The 22,458-nt window shown below is 38.5% G+C and overlaps 1 protein-coding gene across 1 annotated transcript; it reads right to left on the bottom strand.

The window, feature by feature from the left end:
- Window positions 1–15,568: 15,568 nt before the first annotated feature.
- On the bottom strand, window positions 15,569–22,387 carry LOC141630229 (uncharacterized). Its single transcript, XM_074443080.1, has 10 exons — window positions 22,217–22,387; window positions 20,537–20,778; window positions 19,739–19,859; window positions 19,489–19,664; window positions 19,270–19,393; window positions 19,031–19,157; window positions 18,420–18,769; window positions 17,439–18,042; window positions 16,585–17,345; window positions 15,569–16,471 (listed from the first exon to the last, which is right to left on the bottom strand). The coding sequence occupies exons 1-10, from the start codon at window positions 22,385–22,387 to the stop codon at window positions 15,569–15,571; spliced, it is 3,579 nt and encodes a 1,192-aa protein (XP_074299181.1).
- Window positions 22,388–22,458: the final 71 nt, after the last annotated feature.

Raw genomic sequence — 22,458 nt, 5'->3', positions numbered from 1 at the left:
GATGGGAATAATCGACATTGTCTTCGACAGAAACAAAGTTAGCGTGATCGGCAAATGGATTGGTGATGTTATTGGGTTTAACAGTTGGGATGGGGAGCGTTCCGTTCTCAATCATGTCTTAGATTTCGTGCTTCAGTCGATAGCACCTTTCAGTATCATGGCCTTTCCCTTGATGAAAGGCACAGTAGGCATTTGGTTTATACCATTTACCTTGTTGATCAGCGGGAGGGTCCGGAGTTGGACCAATAGGCTTCAGCTTTCCTTGGGCTATGAGCCTTTGGAGAGCGTATGTATAAGTGCATCCAATATCGGTGAATGCCCTAGGTGTTTGACGTTGCGACTTCTTCGATTGTCCTTCTAAGAGATTGATGGCTTCATCAATATGGGTCGTTGCTGGGGCCTTGGCCTTAGACGATGAGGCCCCTTGGTACCCTTTCGGCTTTTCAGCCTCTGCCCTTATGACATCATCTTCTACCTTTATCCCGATTCTTATCAATTCTTTGAAAGAGCCAAAATTCTGGTATTTCAGAGCATTGCGGTAAATAGGTCGTAGATTCTTTACGAACTTATCTACCATTTCAACTTCATCAGGCTTCTTGGCTAGTTTCACGCTTTCAGCGCGCCATCTTGCGAGGAATTCAGTAAAGCCCTCTTTCTCCTTTTGTGTCATAACCTCCAAAGTTCTTATGTTGGTTTGAATCTTAACATTGTCAGCATAGTGCTTACAGAACTCCACCGTAATATCTTCGAAAGTGGGGAAGTTCTTGAGGTCAAGGTTATAGAACCACGCCTTTGGGTGTTCACCCAGAGATTGGGCGAAAATTTCAGAGAGCATATCAGCAGGTACTCCCTTCAGTGCTAAGTACCCTTTATAGGCCTTAACATGGTGGATCTGGATCTTGGTGCCCTTGAACTTTGGGATGTCGGTGAGTACCATGTTCGTGGGCAACTTATCTGAATCAGGGCATAGGCCCTAGCATTCTCATAGTGAATGTTCTTCCCCTGGGAGAGCTTCAAACGGTCTTCGATGAACTTGAACCGTTTTTCCAGATCAGTCAGTGGTGGAGGGGAATCTTCACCCAGCTTAGACTCGATTGCATCCATTCGGGTCATCATGAGGTTCACGGCCTCAGTAAGCTTGTTAACAGCATCTTCCATCGCTTGACGTCGGGTTTTTGGCGGCCTTTCTACAAGAAAACCCCGTACTGAGTCAATATTTAAAGTAAGGGCCCCTGCACACTTAAGGACTCGACCCCCAACTTGACTCAAACAAAGACTCGACTTGAGATTGGCTAAACAAGGGTTTGACTCACGGTTTGATTTAGACATCGGTTCATTTTAGACTCGACAAAACGACATGACTCAAACTGTCATAACTCGATTCTAAACTGGACTTGGTGTAACTAAACCCGTGATTGGGCTAACATAGACCAGGGGTTCATGTGAAACGTCCATAAGGGCCTAGCTTGGACGTTTTTTGTGGACTATCCTAGACCAAAAGGTTGACCAACATGACTCAAAGCCCAAGAGGTGAGTTTGGGTGACCCAACAAGGTCGTGTTCTAGACTCTTAGAACGAAACATGCCCGGCCTAACACGGCCATGACCCGGACACGACTCGACGCATTTCATGCTTGGTTGAGGTTCGAGAAACATTTTGGATTGATTTTGAAAAACAAATGATCGATTTGAAAAATGGGATTTGAAATGGGCAGCAAGCCGGCTATAAAAGCTTGTTTTGGGCCGAAATTCTAGTCCTATTTGGGCAGCATTCCGCGTTTTGAAAATCATGCTAGGTTTGAAAGTAAGTTGTTCAAAAGTTCGGTTTTGAAAAGGACTTGGAATTTTCGAAAAAAGGACTCGGGAAAACACATTGCACGTTGTCATTCTCATGTTATAAGGATGTATGCTCCTAGACATCTCTAGGTCTCGGCAAGTCTTCTATAAGAAGGTCTATGCCCTCCATCCTTTTGCGGTCTAATAGAGCGAGGTGTCTTAAGGTAAAGTACCTAGAAGATCGTCCCCACCCTCAAGAACCACGCGAGGCGAAGTGGAAGCGAGCAATGTGCAGCTTCCTGGCATAGTGGGACGTCGCCCCCCACGCATCACGAAGAAACGCTGGGACGGCCCGGGCAAGTCCTTAAGGGTTTATGCATGAATCGTAGCACTATGAGTAATGTTTTACTTTCCAACACTTTCTTTTCAAGTTTCACCTCGGAGGAAAAGACCCTAGAAACACAATGTAACTAGTCCTCTTTTCCCACGGAGTCGCCAAATCGTGGACAAGGCCCTCGGGAACTGCGTCCGCGGGATCCACACCAGGCATAATCGACTCGAGGTTCTTTCGAATCGAATTAAGACAAATTGGAGTCGCCACCAAGTTTTTTGGGAACTTGGAACCGTTCAAGTCAACTTTACACCTTTCATCGAAAAGCATAAAGCCAATCGACTACGAGTGATTAAAGATAAAGACTTGTACCCTATATCACTCGATTTGAATGACTCTCGTAATCCAATGGTATTTAGACGGATCCACAAACCATAGATCTTGAGTAAGGGGTGAGGGTACGTGTTGGGAAGCCCATAAGGACACCCAACCCCGCCCGTCAATAACGGCCTCTACTAAGTCAAGTGTCGGATTTCAAACAAGGTCATAGCTACTACGATGTATGATATGCAAACGTTGTTTTAACCCTATCATGTGACAACAATTTCTATGTCGTTTTAGATGCAACTAAACTAACTTTGTCAAAGTTGTAATTTAGCATGTGGGTTGATTGATCTAACAACATACAAATGAAAGCAAACAAGGCATAGGGGGAATGGGGGAGCCGTTGGGATCTACCTATTACAAACCAGGCATTTCATGCCGACACAACAACAAATTAAAGATACAACTCGATCTAAATACAAAGCTATACACACGACGCAATACATGGCCGTTTGGCCTAGAAAACCGTGCACAAGGGGGGGTGACTCACGGCCTACATGACACACGGCCTTGGGTCACTCCTCGTAATGCGTGCTTTCACTTAATCTCATCGAATTAGACATAGGGCTACGCACCAAAGCATGCATTAGCATAAACCGGGCCATGTTGCTTTAAACAACACGCGGTTTACTACGCTCCTACAAGCATTGGGGAACAACCGTCTAACCAAACAAGACTAAGGTTTTTAGAAAAGGTTTTGACTCAATAAAAGTAAAACAAACTTGAAAGATTACAACTCGATAAACAAACTGTAAATTACAAGCTACAAAACAACAAAGAACAAATGATAAACAAAGAAAGAGAAACGAAATAAGAAAGCCAAAACCCACGACCCACTCACGGCCCAAACCGACGGCCACCCTCACGGCCAAGACAAGGCCAAGACAAGGCCAACCTAGTTCCTAAGTTAGGTTCATTAGTTAGATCGAATGATTGCAAAACGGATTAGAAAACGATGATAAAAAAGGGTCAGAAAGCTTCGCTTAAGATCGAGTGTTCCACACGGCCCAAAGGGGTTGAATTAGGTCAAGTTTGCAAATTAGATTAACTCATCGAGTGTTGATAAGAAGGTGCTAATCACGCACTCTTATGCTAGCGAGAGATTAGGTGAAAGAGAAAGATGCGTTCAATTATTTACAGAATTGTTAGTTGATTTTTAAAACTATGTCGATGTACCCTAAAGTGTCTAATTAGGTTATTAAATTAATTTAATGTCATCTAAATACGTCATAGGTTAACAATCAGAGGTTAAACTAACATGCAACGGGTCCTAGGGTATGTCGAATTGGCCGAGAAAACAAAAGAGTCAAAAGCGAAGAGCGAAGTTAGACAATTGTTTTATTTATGCCCTACCTTGAACACGAGGATATGTAAGTGAGACGGGGGTGTACGACCGACTGATGTAGCGGTTTCTTTTCCCATCTCAAGTCAACGCGGGTGTTCATGGTGGTACTTTAACTCATACTCGGACTAACTAGTTTCATAGTTAATTTAAAACAATCGATAAACAAGTGAAAAAACAAACAAAAAAAAGACAATAAAAAAGGCATAAAAAAACGAAATAAAAAAGAGAAGAGAAGGGGATTTGATGCACCCTCAACCTACATGTATCGTTGACACCGTCTTGGGTCGTAATCGATGGTAGATTTTATCTCGAGAGGCCGTCGTCGACGAAGAACAAAGCAAACACGGGTTTTGGAAAGTTTCTGGACAGCGATTTTAAAACAGCGATATCTCCCTCGTTTCACGACGAAAATTCGATTCGAAAGATGTTTTGGAAACTAGAAAGAGAGGAGAACAAGGATCTTAAAGCAACCCCTGCTCTATTTGGGTTAACGGGCACGAAAAACGAGCACAAACAGAACTGGACAGACAAGAAGAAACCGCGAAAACAGAGTGTTATTTCACTCTGTTTTTCGAGGGATTTCGTGTACTCTCAAGGGCAATTTGGCTCGTAATTCTTTGTCTAATGTGTAGATGGATGTTATGTGGTTAATTAGGAACAAGAAACTCGAATTTTTATGGAGTTTTGATGGAGGAACGAATGGGTTTTCGAAGAGGACACACAAACAGTTTCAGTTTGTGTGTCGGGTTTGTTTAGGGTTTTTGGAGGATGTTTAGGGTTTGTTTCTGAGGTTTAAAGCTTGTATGTGATGCTTGGATGTATGGAGAACTTAGAGGAATGAATGTATGGTGAAGGGGTGGTATTTATAAGGAGTTAAAGTAGGGTAAAAGAGAGGGAGAAGCAGTCGGGCCTGCTGAGCATAGCTGCTGTCCAGCAGCTTTGGGGGGTTTTCTAGGGTTCGTTTGGGGGGTTTTCTTGGTGGTTAAGGTAAGGTAATATGGGTAGGATATTAGGGTATGGGTTAGGGTTAATGGGTACGGGTCTTGGTAGTGTTTGAAGCGGGTTTGGGCTCGGGAATTGGCTCGCAAAACAGGGGACTGTTTGCGGTTTGGGTGCGGGCTGCTTGTGGTTGGTTTTGAACGAGAATTTGTGCCAATTCGTAAAGGAAACGGGCTCAAAAACCGAGCTAAAACCGAGCTCAAAAACAAGTGTTCAAAACGAGTTCTTTTCGATTTTCAAATCGATTTTTCAAATCAATTAACCCATTAAAATAAATGACTTTTCAAATCAAATATACTCATAAAATGATTTTTCAAATCAAATATCTATTTTATTTTCAATAAAATAAACTTGGGAAAATAAATTCAAAATAAAAATAAATAAAATGAATTAAAATTCTTAATTTAAACATCGTTTAAATTAAATAAGAAATAAAACGTTTAAAATAAATATCATTAATAAAACGCTTCATCAACGACGCCCATTCTACATCGTAAAACGAACTCCAAATAATGACAATGCCAACTAGTGAATACATGTGTCCTATCATCATCGGGTGTTTGTCGGGTTCTCTATAAATTCCAATATCGACGGATACGGGTACCTACAATGTGTCTGCCGTGATCCCCTATGGGGAGCAGTCTGTCTTAGCAGGTGTTGATGTGGTCGCTAGCTGGAGTCCGGGCAGGGATGAGTCGCCACGAGATTTAATAATTATAGCAAGTAGTCCTTGAGTTGTATCTTTTATATCATTAGTTGGATAGATGGCTTGTAAAGTAACTTAATAGTTCTTTTATCGACATTTGATTATTACTATCCTCGGGCAACCGAGATGGTAGCACCTTTATATGCTAAGAAAGGCCTAGTTAAGGCTCCTCTGTATATGGGGGTGTTACACCACTAGTTTTTCAGTGTCCTTCCGGTTGTTTAACCGGACTTTTCCGATGACGTTAGAGGAGTTGGGTAGGAGACTTGGCCTCTGCTCTACAGGTGAGACTGCACCCCCTAGGAGGGTCTTTCGTCAGCTTTGGCGGACCCTGGCCCAGACCACTTTTGCGGAGCGAAAGCTCCAACAGGTCCACCTTCCCCATGTCCGCTATTTTCTTAGATTGATGGGGAGCACTATTTTCGGCCGAACAACATCACAAACACCGAGCTCTCCATCCTGGGCGGTTACCTGAACATTGAATGTGAGGGTCCTTTTACCCTCTACATAGCTTAGTTGACCGCCCAGTACCTTCAGAGCCAGGGGCTGAAGGAGACGGGAACTATTGCTTGCGGTGGCATAGCCACCATTCTTGCCCGTTCCTTCTTCCCCGTTTGGCCTCGTGACTTACAGTACCTCGAGGGAGAGAGGCTACTGAGTCTGGATGTCATGCTTTCTCAGCATTGGCTTACCCCAGACTACCATACATGGAAGATAGACGGCTTCCTGTCTGTAGAATTACCTTGTGACACTCTCCCCCGTCTAGACCCCTTGCCTACTGTTGCTAGGGGTGCCCGACTTCCACCACTGCCTGACTTTCAACTTCCACGCTGACCACCTCCCGCTGCACCCGCCGCCAAGAAGCGGCGTCTTGAGACTGGAGAGGGGTCTACACCTTCAGGGAGTGCTCAGCCTTCCACGGCTGCTCCCATTTCGACCCCTACTCCTACCCCTACTACCACTCCCACTCCCACTGACCTGACACAGGCTCAGCCGGTCCTACCGGCTACTTTCGTACCACCTCCACCCTTTGTGGCGTCTGCGGTCATGGACCAAGGGCACCGTGACGGTTTGTTGCTTGAGATTGTAGAGCGTCAGGTTCGTATGGAGAGGGACATCGCCCTAGCCTTGCACCCTCTGTACGAGTACCACTTGAGGCGACACCGTCCGATCCCAGAGGGTTGGCCACACCCTTCCTTCTACCGGTACCCAGCTGAGGGGTACCCGGAGTCTGCTGAGGAGGAGGAGGATGAGGACGAGTACCCTGAGGTGGCTGTGGAGAGAGCTCGAGCTGAGGAGCGGAGGAGGAGAGAGGAAGAGAGAGATCCGGAGTACACGGTGGTGGACGACGACGACGCTGCTGATGGGTAGCTACTGGTCTACTCACTTCCCCAGTTTTCTGGCTGGTTTGGGGAAGCTCGCGTTTTGTATGTATCTCTTACTCTTTTATTTTTGTCTCCTTTTTATTTATTGTTTTTATTTTCTTTTTGGTTGTATATTCCCGTTCCCCTGTATATATCTCATTTGGTGTATCTTTGGAGGACAACGAGGGCGTTGTCTGTTTTGGTTTGGGGAGGGTCTTGCATCCTATTGAGTCTGCATTTGCATTTTTTTTTGCATTCACGTTTATTTTTCAGCTTTGCATTGTTTATTTATTTCATTAAAAATCATAAAATTCAAAAAAAAAATTAGAAAAATTTCAACAAATCCAAAAATTTCACGTTTATTTTTGCATATAGGTTGAGTCAGAACGGTAGATTTCCGTGATGATAATGCTCTATAACTTGTCATTTTACTTGAGCCTTGCACTTCTTTTGACAGTTATTAGTTTAGTCTAGCGCATAGTCTACGAGTTTCTGTTCAAATATAGCTGACTGTTTAGACTTGACCTGATAAATTGGCAAACTACTTGATAAATTCTGAGTTTTAGAGCCATAACTGGTGACATTCATGACCAGTTTATTAGAAATTGAGAGTAGTACTCCTTGCATAGCATGTTCATCATTTTTGCACATTTATGACATTCAATTTCTTGTCAAATGCACATATTCGGTTTGTGGTTGGTGTCACATGCAGGGAGGTGCTTGGAAATCTCCTTTTCCTTATATTTTTCACCCATTTAGCTCCACATAAGCCAAAACTTGCCTTTTTGACCCATTAGCTACATCCCAAACTAAGCCTGCCTAGTCAAGCTAGTTAGTATGTCTTTTGTGGTATGATTTTCCATCTGCAGTTTGGCCCGTATCTCTTTTGTATAGAGTTGGTGTAAGTATAGAGGAAGGAGGAAAAAGAAAAGAAGGAATTGAAAAAAAATTGAAAAAGAAAAAAAAAGAAACAAGAAATACGTGGAAAAGAAAAAAAATGGAAAAAATAAAGCTGGATCACGTGAGAAAGAAAGAAAAAAAGGAAAGTTTGAAAAAAAATTGTTTTGTTTCAGTTAGTTCATTCAGACGGTATTAAAAAAGGGAAGTATGTGTCCGTTTGACTCCTCCATTATTATTCTATATTTTTGAGGAGATTGTGTTTGAGTTTAGTGAGTTGTGTGCCAAATGAAGGGTACTTGTACTTAGTTTTTCAGTCATTTGAGATTCGGATGGTTTATTATGGTCCTGTTAGGAACTAACTTGACGCTTTTACCTCCACATTTCCATAACATGTTTTGCCTCTTCTCACCTGAACCTCACTATTCCCATATTATTTGTAAGCCCTCGGCTGTGATGGACATTATTGGTTGGAGTGTGTGCATTAGTACTTGAATTGTCTTTCATTTTTGTTGCATGCATGCTATGTAGGTCGCAGTTAGGTGAGTGACTGTCTTTTCTTCTCTCTTTTACATATAACATTCACCCTTTGCTTCATGAGAGAAGAGTGACCGCGAGAGAGTCCGATTTTGTTGGTCCTGCAAGGTCGATAGGTTGGCTATATTTCTAAACAGCTTATAACTCGTTTGCGTATTGACTGCTTAGCTTTAACTGTTAGTTTTTGTTGCATTAAATTGGTTCAAGTAGACAAGTTAAGCTAGCTCTGAGTTATCATTTCCGTTCCATTAGTTGCATTTTAGTTTACTCGAGGACGAGTAAAGGTTCGGTTTGGGGAGATTTGATACGTGCATAATATAGTCTTTTTAGCCTATTTCAGCACGTATTTCTATGCATTTTTATACTGTTTTTATAGTATTTTGCCCCGAATTGGCTACTTTGGTTCGTTTTGTCCATTTTGTAGAAATGAACGCGAAAGTAGTGGAATCGTACCCTTTTTCATCCTTTTTGCATGCATTTAGAGGAGACGGGATTTTCCAGAGTGAGATACTGCATTGGGAAGCATGAATGCACGGATTATGAGGCAGTCGGGCATGGACTTGAGCTGATTTGAAGACAAAGGACTCAATCGAGCAGTTTTACCACTCTATCGGGTGGTTTTTACGTCTCTTATTGGTCGATCGAGTAGTTTTCTACTCGATCCAAAGTTGCTGAAAGTTGAGTTACTCGATCGAGTAACTATCTACTCGATCGAGTATATTGCGCTGAGGTTTGCTCGATCGAGTGGTTTTATTCCACTCGATCGAGTGGTTTTATTCCACTCGATCGAGTGGTTATTGCTGTTATGGGCTTTAAATTAGCCCGTGAGTGTTTTATTTCGTAAAAACTTATTTACTTTTCTATTTAAGCACGCTTTACTAGGTCATTAGGACTATCTAGCTTTTATCTTAATCAGTTTTACAGAGAACTTTACTACGTTGCTTTTTCCCTTTCACTGTAACCTTGTTCTTGGATTTACTTTGCTCGGATTTTGCAATCTTTACGCCGGATTCGCACGATTGTAATTCCTTTCTCTTCTCTTAATAATATTAATCGTTTGGTTACTTTAATTTCTCGTTTACTTCATTTATTTCCTTTGCCCTAATTTACTCTTTATGCTATTTAATTATAGTTTTAATATGTTGAATGCTGGAGATTTATCTGCTGTTAGTTTTGATAGTTTAATTAGCAATATAAGTAGCTAAACCCTTTTCATGTTGGGATTAGGGGATCTGCGGTAGGAATGTAACGATGTAGTAAATGAATTAGATGAATTAATTGTGAGATTCCGTCACCATAGCAATTTAATTGTATTTATCGACTTAGTTGAGTGCACGCTTCTGAGTCATCTCTTTAATCTGGCTAAAATTAATCCTAGATCGAAAGATTGGACTAAATAGGCCTGCTATGAATAGTAGACTACCCTGACGAGAATGAAAGTTAAGTTAGTGGTATTTTAGGATAGAAAGTGGACCGAAAGGACCTTTCCACATCCGTCTTACATTAATTCGTCTCAGTCATTACAGCTGAGTCACTAGACTACCGTAGTGAACCGAATTCCTGACATGTCCCTCTCTATCTAATAGTTTAAACTTATTTCTTGCCTTTACTGCTCTTGCCTTTATTTCTCTTTCTTTAAACTTCGTAGTTTAGAAAACAATTCAAACAACCCCCCCCCCCCCCATTTGTGACCAAATAGACGGACTTCTACAGATATCTTGCCTCCCTGAGAAGATCGACCTGACTTCCCTAGCTATATAGTTAGTTTAGTTAGTTTATTTTTGACAGGTACACGACTGACGTGTCAATGCTCCTATTTTGTATAAAAGCTCCCTGATTAGGATCAATGACAGAAGGCAACACTTCAGCTAGTCTTGCACATAACAGCTTGGATATTACCTTGTAGACTAAATTGCAGCAGGCTATTGGTCGAAATTTAAGCACAGTTTGGGGCCTGTCACATTTAGGGATCAAAGTCACATTTGTTGCATTCACTTGCTTCAGCAACTGCCTGGTTCTGAAAACATCTTGGACAATATTAATCACCTCCCCTCCTATCTCATTCCAAGCATCCTTTAAGAACTTTCTTGTGTATCCATCCATCAGGGCCTGGTGATTTGTTATCAGGGATACTGAACACAGCTACTCTAACTTCCTCCCCAGTGACAGGTCTCAGTAAGATAGACCTGTGCTCCTCGCTGCATCTTTGTCCTTGGTCAATGATCTTCCTGTGTATTTTAGTGGTTGCTTGTTTAGTCCCAAGGAGTTGCATATAGTATTCCAGGAATGCTGTCTGAACCTGCTCTGGACTGTCACACATCTTTCCATTCATGTCCTCAATCAAGATCACCCTATTCCCATTCCTTCTCTTTTTGAAAATGCCATGGAAATAGGCACTATTTGTATCCCCCTCTTTCATCCAGAACTGCTTTGTCTTTTGTGCCAAGAAGCTATCCCTAGCAGTGCTTAATTTTTTTAATTCCTGAGAGGCCTCATATTCTGCATTAAGCAACTAAATATCAGTTGGATTCCTTCCAAGTTGTTCCTGCAAATCATGGACCTGTTTCTGGAGTCTGCTAGGTGAGTGCTCAATATCATTATACCCCTCTTTATTCAAACTTTTCAGAGCTGGTTTCAGGTGTTTTAGATTTTTAACCAGCCTGAACATGCTAGTACCCATCATATCCTTGTCCCAATTACTTTTAACAGTGTGCAAGAACTCCTTTGCCTCTCCCCACATGTTGAAATACTTGAAGCAACGTTTCCTCTGGGAGTTTTTAGAGCTACTAACAATACAAGGAGTATGATCCATTAATCCCTCAGGCAATAAATGGGCATAAAGATCAGGCAAATGATCACACCAATCCTTATTAATCAAGAACCTATCAATCCTACTATAAATCCTCTCCTCAGATTTTTGTTTATTGTTCCATGTAAAGAGAGAACCTGTAGCATCTATATCAATGATTCCACAGTCTGCCACACATTGCCTAAAAGGCTCCAACTCACCTGAAGGTGTGTTGCCACCAACCCTCTCAGCAGCTGATAAAACACAATTAAAATCTCCAGCAATAGCCCAAGGACCACTGACCTGACTAGCAATTCTTCTTAAATGATCCCATAGAGGAGCCCTATCATGAATAGAGTTGAAGGCATAGACCATTATCATATAGAAGATGCTTCTAGTCTCCACTTATTCAACTCTCATATGCATGAATTGTGCATTATACTCTATAAATTGAGCCTTCACGGCTTGTGGTTGCTACAAAATCCAGATCCTCCCACCATTGTGATGACCATTATTAGTTGATATGCACCAGTTATTGAAATTATTTACAACTTTCTTCAGAACCTTACTCTTTATTTTTGTTTCTAAAAGACCAAACAATCTGATCTCTTTATTGTGTAAGAAAAAATTTATAGCTTTTTGTTTTCCTACTTTATTCATACCTCTCACATTCCAAAAGCCTATCTTATCCATTAGAAATTTTTGGTCGAGGACTGTTACCATTTGAACCACCACTTCTTCTAGGAGGAGATGAGACCACCTCTTTGTAAGAGTGTGCACCAAAAGAGTCAGAGCTGTATCCACCTCCACTGTAATCCTGCCTCTGCAACTGAACTAGCCTTTTAACAGGAGTAACACTCCTAGCATCTGTATTCTGAATTGGGCCTAGCATACTCCCAGGAGGGTTAGCAGGAGGAGGTAAAGAAGACTTCTTCACCACAGGTCTCCAAACCATCTGAGTTTTCTGACCTTTCTTTTGATCAGTCTTCCTGCAATTTTCCTCCATATGTTCCATTCCCATACACTTTTTACACTTGACTGGCCTCCATTCATATTCTACTTCAACTTGTATGACATTGCCATTTTCATCCTTGAATTTTATCTTTTCTGGCAATTCTTGATCCACCATTAACACTGTCATCACCCTTGCATAACCTAAACGTGTTTTTTCCTCAGTAGCTACATCACTCTTGATGTATTTGCCTACCAAAGAAGTTATCTTAGGCAGCCCCTTTCCCCAAAATTTCAGAGGTAAATTATGCATCTTAATCCACGCAGGGACTGAACTTACCTCCTCTTTTTTCATCTCTAAATCTCTTGTCCAGGACTTCACATTCATGGGTTTATTGTCAAACATATAATAGCCTGAGTTCAGCACCTTGTCCTTCATTTCAACAGACTTGAAAGAACCAAAAACACACCATTTGGAATAAACGATATTTTATCAATGTTGAACTTGGTCCAAATCCTTCTAATAAAGCCTTCTATCACCTCCCAAGGAGGATTAGCTCCTAAGATATAGCAGACAACAGCCTGACTCCAGTATTCAATCTCCTCCTCCTCTACATCCTCTTGTTCAATCTGTAATAAATCATCATGCTCTGTTTCTGGATTCTCCTCAGGATTTTCAATACTCTGTTCTACCGTTTCTCTTACAACTTCCTCCTCATCCTCTATATCTTCCACTTCTTCTTATTCATCCTCAGTTTCTACTTCCAATTCAGGAATTCCTATTATCTCATTAATGTTTTTTGTTTTCCATGCAATCTCACCATCCGGGCATGTTTGAAGTTCATTAGGGTTTGTTCTACCATCAGTTTCCTCTATCTCTTCAACAGGCGATGATGCCTCTGCAGTAACTTGAATACTACGTCCTCTTAATGTCATCTCACGATGCTTCTGATGGATTGATTTCCTAGCCATTGGCTCGAAAATCAAATCAAAAATCAAAATTAAAGAGCATTAAATTCGCATTAGGGTTTTTTCTCTCATTAGGGTTTTTTCTCTCATTAGGTTTTTTTTTTTGAAGTTTGTGGCACCATTTGTATTACTAATGTCATTAAATGGTTGATTTATTATTGAAAATCAAGGTTTGTTTATTCTGATCTACAATTTTGTCTAATTTTTTTTTTTAAAATTCCGGTAAAGTAGTAATTGTTTTTTATTTTGTGCTATAATCGTTTTTTTATTATTGCATGTTGTTGGATGTTGTTGCAAAAGAATGCCAGATCTTACAAAATGGTGGATCTGTTGCTATTAAGGTAATTATTGTAGATCAAGGTTCGTTTTTTATGATCTACAATTTTTGTCTTAATTTTTTTTTTTAAAATTGCCGTAAAGTAGTACTCGAAGTTTTTGAATTTGTACTGTAATTGGTTTTTTTTATTGCATGTTGTTGGAAGTTGTTGAAAAGGATCTACACATCTTCTAAAATGATGGATCTGTTGATATTAAGGTTATTATTGTAGATCAAGGTTAGTTTATTCTGATTAACATTTTTGCCTTTATTTTTTTTAATTCCGGTAAAGCAGTACTGCTTTTGAATGACGCATACTATGTTATGTGCTATGTTAAGGCAAAATGACCCTTCTTGTAACTTTGTATGATGGATGATAGTTGGGTTTTGATCGGTGGGATTTGTTGGCAGTGGCAGAATGAGAGGCAAGGATGATATTTAAATCCTTTCAAACACAATGTCAGTGTAAAATGGTCTTACATGGGAATAACTGTGTTTGGTATGTTTTGTTTTTATTAGAGAAAATGCGCTAGATTTGAATGAATTGTTGTGTTTTTGGTGGTAGTTTGATGAATTAATCTAATATGGAGTAATGTGCTGCTGGATGTTTTTGACTGAAATGAAAGATTACTACTGTTTTAGAAGTTTCATCATGTGTGTTTCATGCTATGTTTAAAAATCACAATTTAAGTTTGAAACATCTGACTGCCAGCATCCTATTGTTTGTTAAGCCATACTTCCTTCGTTCCCTTATACTGCCTCCTTTTTTGGCATTGAAAAGTTGTTGAATACCATTCTTATTGCACTACACAATGTATACAGGTACGCGAGTTAGCTGAAAAAGACACTGAGAATGGTGTATTCAAGATGCTTCGCAACGATGTAACTCGGTTCTTTACAACTATTCTTATTGGAACAACATAATAAAGATTTTCAAGTTGTTTAAATATATTCGAACATGTTTCAAAAATTAATCTAATACCTCCTAATTGATTTTTTTTTAACATGGTGGAGTTAGTGTGGTCAATATAGCAGCCACTGCACTTGTGACAGAGGCAGCTACTACTTTGTTCGGTGAAGCTGGCGTCAGTGCTGCTAGTACTAGACTTGGCAAACAGATCGGGTCGTGTCGGGTTCGTGTTCGTGTTGTATGTAAACGGGTCACAAACCCTCTAACCCAAACCCGGCCCAATTAAATATCATGTCATGTTCGTGTCGACCCACTTACATAAATGGGTCATCAAGCCTCAACCCTAACCCGTTAATTTCGTGTCGGGTTTGTGTCGTGTTTTTGTGTCATGTCCATATTTGGAAAGTTTAAGTATATTTATGTGATGGAGGATCAAGAAAAATTAGGATTAATTAAGTAAACAGGTCATTCGTGTCGGGTTCGTGTTTAGAGAGCTCAACCCAAACCCAACTCAATTAAATATCGTGTCGTGTTCGTGTTGACCCACTTAGATTAATGGGTCATTGAGCCTCAACCCAAACCCATTAATTTCGTGCCGGATTCGTGTCGTGTTTTCGTGTCGTGTCTTGGTTTGCCAGCTCTAGCTGCTACTGGTGTTATGACAGTAAGTCCTGTGTGATTATATGCCTCATGTTGGACTTTTAATATTTGTTTGCAAAAGACTGTGGATACTGGATACTTCATTCAACAAAAGACCAACAAATATTTTTCTAAAGTAAAGTCTTTTGTGTTTTATAAATTCCAATGTTCTCAATTGGCTGTTCTCTCTTCTTTCTACGCTTCCTGACGATTCTGATATGCATGTTTTGATGATCACATGACAAATATTACTGGGTAAACGGGTCAATGTGTGTGGTATTAGAAAAGGGAGAGCAAAAGGAACAGTCCGAGTACACCTGTTTGACTTATGTGTTTTGTATTATTTTTTGTTTATATATTGTTTTATTCTGGTATTTTGTTTGGTTGGGTGTAGTTAAGATTTGATTTTTTGGTGTCTATATATTTATGTGATTGATTTTTAATATATCCTTATTGCTAGTATAGCTTTTCGTAAAGTAACATTATAGTGAATATTGTGGTTATATTAGTTGCATCAAATTATTAGATTTATAAGACGAATGAGAAAGGAAAATGAAAGAACAAATTAATTAAAATAAAAGATAAGTTACTTTAAATAAGTTTTTAGTACAAACAAAAATAGAATAGTGTATCAAATTAGGAAAATCTAAGACAAATTTATAGTTTGTCGAAAATCTCCTTGTAAACAACATTAGATGTTCTATTGGTCACTCCTTTGTCTTCATCTAGAAGAAGGACTTTTAGACCTTTCTTACTTGTAACCCTAGATAAGGCAACGTACAATTGCCTATGGGTGAAGACTGGTCTAGGAAGATAAACTCCAACACGGGATAGAGACTGCCCTTGACTTTTATTAATAGTCATGACAAAGCAAACCGCTAAAGGAAATTGTCTCCTTTCGAACTTAACCGGGAACATGGTAGTGTCGGAAAGTGTCAACGTGATCCGGGGAATATAGACTTTGCTACCAACATGAGTTCCAGAAATAACTGTTGCACTTATCATTCGATTTCCTAGATGATTTACCTCCATTCGGGTGCCATTGCACAATCCATTTGCTTGGTCGATGTTTCTAAGAAGCATGACTATAGCTCCAACTTTCAGTTTTAAGCTGTGATGGGGTAAACCAGAACATCTGATAGAGTTGAGAAACTCAGTAGAGTAAAGTTCCCGAACCCCACAATTGGTCTCTTCCTTGCTGATTTCATCAGAGCTTAAGTAAACTTTCTCCTCCTTTTGAATTTGATCCAAGACATAATCATTTACCACTTCGACAACATCATGAGTAGGTGCTAGTACAGCTCTTTCAGTGAAGTATCGAGGGTCACCTAGGTGATCTTTTAAAGATGGGTATGTGCTCTCTACAATGGTAGCTATTAGATCTAATCCAGGCTGTATTAGTATATCTTCGGGTAATTCAATGTTAGCTACACCATCATTTGGGCCACCAGCTAAACCATCACCGACTTCGAGAATCCACTCTGAAAATTGTCTGATTTCATCAACGTCTGACTCTGCACTTCCGACTTGGAGTCTCATATTTTTTGTGAGCTTCAAAACCTATCATTTAATAATTAAATAAGAAGGTCAGAATTGAATTACTAAGTAAATGTAATTATCGTAGCATTATAGTAGATTTTTTAGGTAAAATAAAATAGACGTTATGTTCTAACCTTGCAATATCTCCATAAAGGAGAATAACTGATAGCAGCACCAACAATATCTTGCCTGCTTCCTTTAGGTATAACAGGCAAGATTTGTCGAAAATCACCGCCAAAGACCACAACTTTTCCTCCAAATGGTTTTTCAGGGTCTCCTTCCGGAGAAGTTCTCATGATATCTCTCAAGCTTCTATCAAGAGCTTCAAAACAATAACGATTAACCATAGGTGCCTCGTCCCATATGATAAGCTTTGCCCTTTTTAGTAGCTCTGCCAAATCGGTTCCTGGTCGTATTCCATGACACGTGGAGTTTTCATCGACATTAAGAGGTATGCTTAGTCGGGCGTGGGTTGTCCGCCCTCCTGGAAGAAGGATAGCTGCAATGCCACTTGAAGCGACAACTATAACGATTTCACCTTTCGACCTTATTCCAGCGCATAAGGTTTTCCATAGGAAAGTCTTACCGGTTCCACCATACCCATAAACAAAGTATACACCACCTTGACCATTTTCAACGGAGAACATAATTTTTCTATTAATTGACTTTTGTTCATCTGTCATTGAAGAAGTAAGCACTTCATGTTCCTTCTTCAAAGCATCTTTATTGTAAGATAACTCATCAGCCAAGAGCCTATTGGAGCACGTAGCAAGAATATCAACGTCCGGATATGGCATGTTGTCAAACTTACGCAGGGAACTACCATTTCTTTGCAGCCAAGATTCAATCTCGGATAGTGCGTAATTCTGCAACTGCTCGTCTGTAAGTTGCAGATCTATAATCACGAAAAATACAAAAATTTAGGTTAATTGAAGAGAACGTTAGTATATGAAAAATATTGAATAACGTAATTTATGGATCCAAGTACCTGGGTTACATAATTCCGTTCGTATTCTGTGTAAGATATCATCTGATAATAACTTCCACGTCTTCTTCCACACTAATTCCGGCTTCACTAAGCTATTTGTGAGCAAAAGGGTGGAGAAAAGATTCCTAAGATAAAACCCCGTGCCCCAATAACTCGCTTCCTGATCAATGGCATCAATGTACTCTTTATCATCACCAAGTAAGCCTAAAGCGTAGCATGCCTCTTTAAAAGTTGTGTGAGGGACTCCATTTACAGTTCGAATATCTTTATATGATTTGGGTCCTTTTACAAAGTTCAGAAGAGTTCTCAAATAGTACCTCTCACCACCATTTGGAGACATATGATACATTCTGCCAAGATTAAATCCTTTTTCCCTCGGTTTCCATATCCTTTCCTTTTTTTTCCATACAAATTTTTGTGGAAACTCGCAATAGGTTAGATCTCTACCATCAGATTTCAAATTCTTATATTCCATCCAAGCTGTGAATTTTGTCCTACCTCCTGAAGACCTTTCGACCACTTCGTCAATTGGATCGTCATCATGGAAAATAACGTTTTGCTCATTAGGTAGATGATAATCCAACCTTAAAACAGGGGGGGTGTCCTATAGTGAATAGGAAAGGCAAACATATTCTAAATTGCTTCACATGGTGAAATGTAACGGCAATCGTAGTATTCTTATATTTGATCAATTTGATTTGGGTCTTGACTACCTATTTAAATAAAAAAAAGGCATCATAAGACATTTAAGTGTAGATTTTTATGACCGAAAATATGAAATAGAAAAGAAATGAAAAAATTAAGTACCATTATTGAAGCGAGTCGCACTAACAGTGACAAAGTCATATCCTTTATTAATGTACTTGAATAAGTACTTGATGGATCTTGCTTGGTTGCATCATTCAACGTTAATGTGAGCACGATATTTCAACAATAAATCAGCATTGTATGGAACAACATATCCGTTATGAATGGTTTTACCATTTTCTCAATTGTTGTTCCATTCTCCCTTCTCTTATAAACTGGATAACCATCACCGTCCACAGTAGTTCTTTCATTAAATCTCTTTGGAAACTTTTTAGAGCAAATTCCGTCAATCATGCTTGGCGCATGTGGGTTTAGTTCTCCGCATGGACCATGAATCATACAATCTTTCACTGCTGTATAAAAGGCTGGGTTTTCTAAGGGGTCTGGAATTTCAGCACTTATAACACGGTCAACATCGACGGCTTCTGGGAACTTGTCTTCCCTTTGTAAAAATAGCAAAATATGAGCATGAGGGAGGCCACATTTTTGGAATTCAATAGTGTAAACAACTGGGAAAAAAAAATCTGACATAAAAAATTATTTAATTGAATGGAGTTAATTATCAAAATTATTCCAGCTAAAGATTATAAAAGATATGTTTAAAAACTAAACTAAATAAAATGAATTCATCTCCGCCTATTAATACGTCAAAGGTAAAACGGTTAATATAATATCTTATTTTTGAAGGAAATAAGAATTCGGTTTAAGAAAATTGTAGCATACTTTGAAAATTTCAGTATATCTTTGATGCCATTTATGCGCAATGTCAGGGTTGGCAGTCATACTGGCAACGGTATAGCTAGTACTACCATTTTCCACATTGTACTTAGGATGTATATAAATCTTGAATACAAATGACTTGTCAAGGAACACTTCTAGGTCGCGAGGTATATCTTGCGGATCACCACCACTCTATGAAAAACATAGAATATAAATTAGAAATAAAAACATTTTTTATTTATTTAATAACTCGGTTATTGAAATTTGAGGGAAAAGAGAAAACGATGAAGTATAAAAGGGTAACCTTTTCAATTTTTGATAGCATCTCAGTGGCTGATTGAGTGACAAATTGATGAACTTGACTATCAAATACAACAAAATATACCAAATCATCAGAAGGGTCCGAAACCTGAAATTTAATCTGGAATCTACAGTTAATAAAATTAAAATTAGTCTCAGTTTTGAAGTTTTGAAACAATACAAACAAATTTAAAGAGGAGTCTAAAAATGATGGAAGTTGAACCTGGACACTCTAGATGTAAAACCATTTATAAAACCGTCACAACTCTGTCTGGAACAAACCCACTTCCCTTTGTTATTTTTCGTAGCCTTAGTCCAACAGAGTTTGCAGTTGTCGTAGTACCAAACAGCTGTGCAGTCAAGGTCGATTATTTTTGCGTACGTGTAGTAATAACCATCCTGAGAAAAATACGTTATTTAAATATAGTATTTGGTACAATTTTGATTAAATAAAGACATGGGCAAATAACTACCTTCTCATTCTCTTTTATGTCACTGATTGACTTTATACTATCAAATGTCCTGTCATCATTTTCGTCGTCGTCGGTCACGTCAATAATTTGCAAAGAGTTGCTTGCGGACGGAGTGGAAAGACTGAACAAAATAAGTTAGCGTAAAGTAACCATATAACTCAGGTAACTGTATAAAAATATAAAATAGTGATACCTTTGTTCAAAATCTTTGACTTCCAGTATGTCGGGATTGACTTAAAAACAGTAGCATTGAAAGTCGTTTGGACGCGCCAATTACCTAAAAAATTATGTATAAGAGGTTGAATATTAGAGACTTATATGAACATTAAAATTATTTTGATGAATAATGAATGAGTTATAGTATCTTCATATTTTTTGTTTGAACACATTGGATGACAATGACCTTTGACTGTTCTGGATTGGGAAGTTTGGAAATGATATCGGGTATTTGAACCGTGAAAGGCTCCCATAATGTGCATGAAAGCTTTGTTCCCCTAAAATTTTAAAGAAAAAAATTTTAGCTTAAGATATATAAAATTTATGAAGGTGAAATATTTTGAAGTCATTCCAAAATAGAGAGTGGTTACTGAAAATATTCAAGCTTAATTGTACGGCATGCAAATTTGTTTGGAGTTTCTGTTATCGGACCAATTTCATACAACTTTCCAATAACATCTGCAAAGGTCAAAAATGAAATATTTTTTAAAAAAATAAATAGTAGTTCGAAATAAAAAAATACCAAAAATAAATATTAAATTTCTAGAGTCATACCTATATAATGTGTATTGGGAATTTTACCCTCCAAGATGTCGTTGAAACTTGCAAATCGATATTAGACTAATTGGAATCGCTGGATCATTTGTGGAATGAACTTTTGTTGAATACTCAAACTTTAAACGGTATGGATGAGGGGTTGCCTTGTCTAGGCCAGTGTTGTTATCTACTGTTAAGTTGCGAATGGTGTACACCCCACCAACACACAGTTGTGATCCGAAATGGGAAATTAATTGTTTTCGAATAGTAGCTTGGATAACATCATTCTATTAAAAAAAAATTGCCAAAAAAAATTGTTAACAAAAAAAAAATACTAATAATCTGAAATTACAAACAAATTGCTATATGCAGCTTCGAGTTTCTACTTATGGGTTCTGTTCGATATTGAGTTTTGGAATATTATATTATTCCGTATATGCTGTTTTCATGTACTCGATTACGGTCTCGAAATGTTTGTCTTGTGCCTTTGTGGGAGTTTTTAAAACTTCATAGCTAATACGGTGTATATTTCGTGAGAATCAGCAATCGGTTTTTATAAGAAAAGATCTTTGAATTTTATTCTTACATTTGTCAATTAAGTTAATTTGATAGCTTTTTAATTAAAATGTCTTATTTTTGACGGATTACATATTTTGATATATTTTTTAAAGTGTTCTTCTTTGTGTCAACATGCTTCAGTATTGGAATTTAATGGCCTTCAATTATCTACAATGCATTAATCAAAAACCTAGTCCATCACAATAGAAGCTGGGAGAAGGAGCCCCAAATTGATTAGAAAGAGGATTATAACTGTGTTCCCTTTTCAGATTGTGGCAGCAGTAAAAAATAATCTATTTGAATGACTATAGCTCCAACTTTCAGTTTTTCCCCTGATTTTTTGTGTTCCCTTTTCAGATTGTTGAACATTTGTCAATTAAGTTAATGTGATAGCTTTTTAATTAAAATGTCTTATTTTTGACATATTACATATTTTGATATATTTTTTAAAGTGTTCTTCTTTGTGTCAACTTGCTTCAGTATCATTATATTTTTTAAAGTTTCTTTGATAGTGAAGTCTTGTAAAAGGCATAAGATATGCTCGGCCTGTCTGGTTTTTATTTTCCCGAGCGGTTTAAAAGTAGTATAATTGGCTCTTACATATCTGGTTTTCTATACTGATATTTTCTCAAGTTTTATTCATATTGGTTGGACATGTAGCTTTGGTAAAATCTTAGTGAATTTTGCTAATTTTTTTGTTTTGTTTTAAGAGCAGGTGCCAATTGTACCCTATGGGGGTGCCACATCTATTGAAGGTCACACTTTGTCCCCAGATGGAGGGGTTTGCATTGATATGTCCCAGATGAAAGTATGTGAACCATTGTTTATGATATCTGTTCTTTAAGGAGGTTATTTAGGTGCTCTCATTTTTATGAAGAAATCCAACACAAATTTTTGAAAAATGCTTCTCAAGTGAAGGCCATTAAGCATACAAAGTAAAACATCTTATTCAAGGTGACTTTTTTTTAAAATCGAAAGTGATGCATATTTATATGTTGATTTATATATAACATTAAAGAACATACGAAGGAAACATAAGATATGAATGAATGCACTTATCAAAAATGAAGTACCAAGATTTGACCTTTTTAAGGTATAAGATCTATATTGTTGGGAAATTTGGTTATATACATAATCCTCTATATTTTGAAAAGAAAAAAGACGTACCTGTGAATCAACAAATAATAGTTCAATGGCATCGAGTTTCTTCTTATCATCTTTGTTGTTCTTGTTGCTAAATTCTGGCCTGGACCATTTGTGAACAACCCTAACATTCATTTGAGTAAGTCTAACTCCATACTTGAGTTGACTAATAGTAAGAACATTTGTCATGGCCATTTGAGAAATTGAGAAGAATAATTTGAGAATAATTTTACTGTTTTTTTTTTCCAGGGTGAAAGATGGAGAAA

The sequence above is a fragment of the Silene latifolia genome, chromosome Y (genome assembly GCF_048544455.1).
Source record: "Silene latifolia isolate original U9 population chromosome Y, ASM4854445v1, whole genome shotgun sequence".
NCBI classification, from domain to species: Eukaryota; Viridiplantae; Streptophyta; class Magnoliopsida; order Caryophyllales; family Caryophyllaceae; genus Silene; species Silene latifolia.
This window is presented reverse-complemented; position numbering and strand designations above follow the sequence as displayed.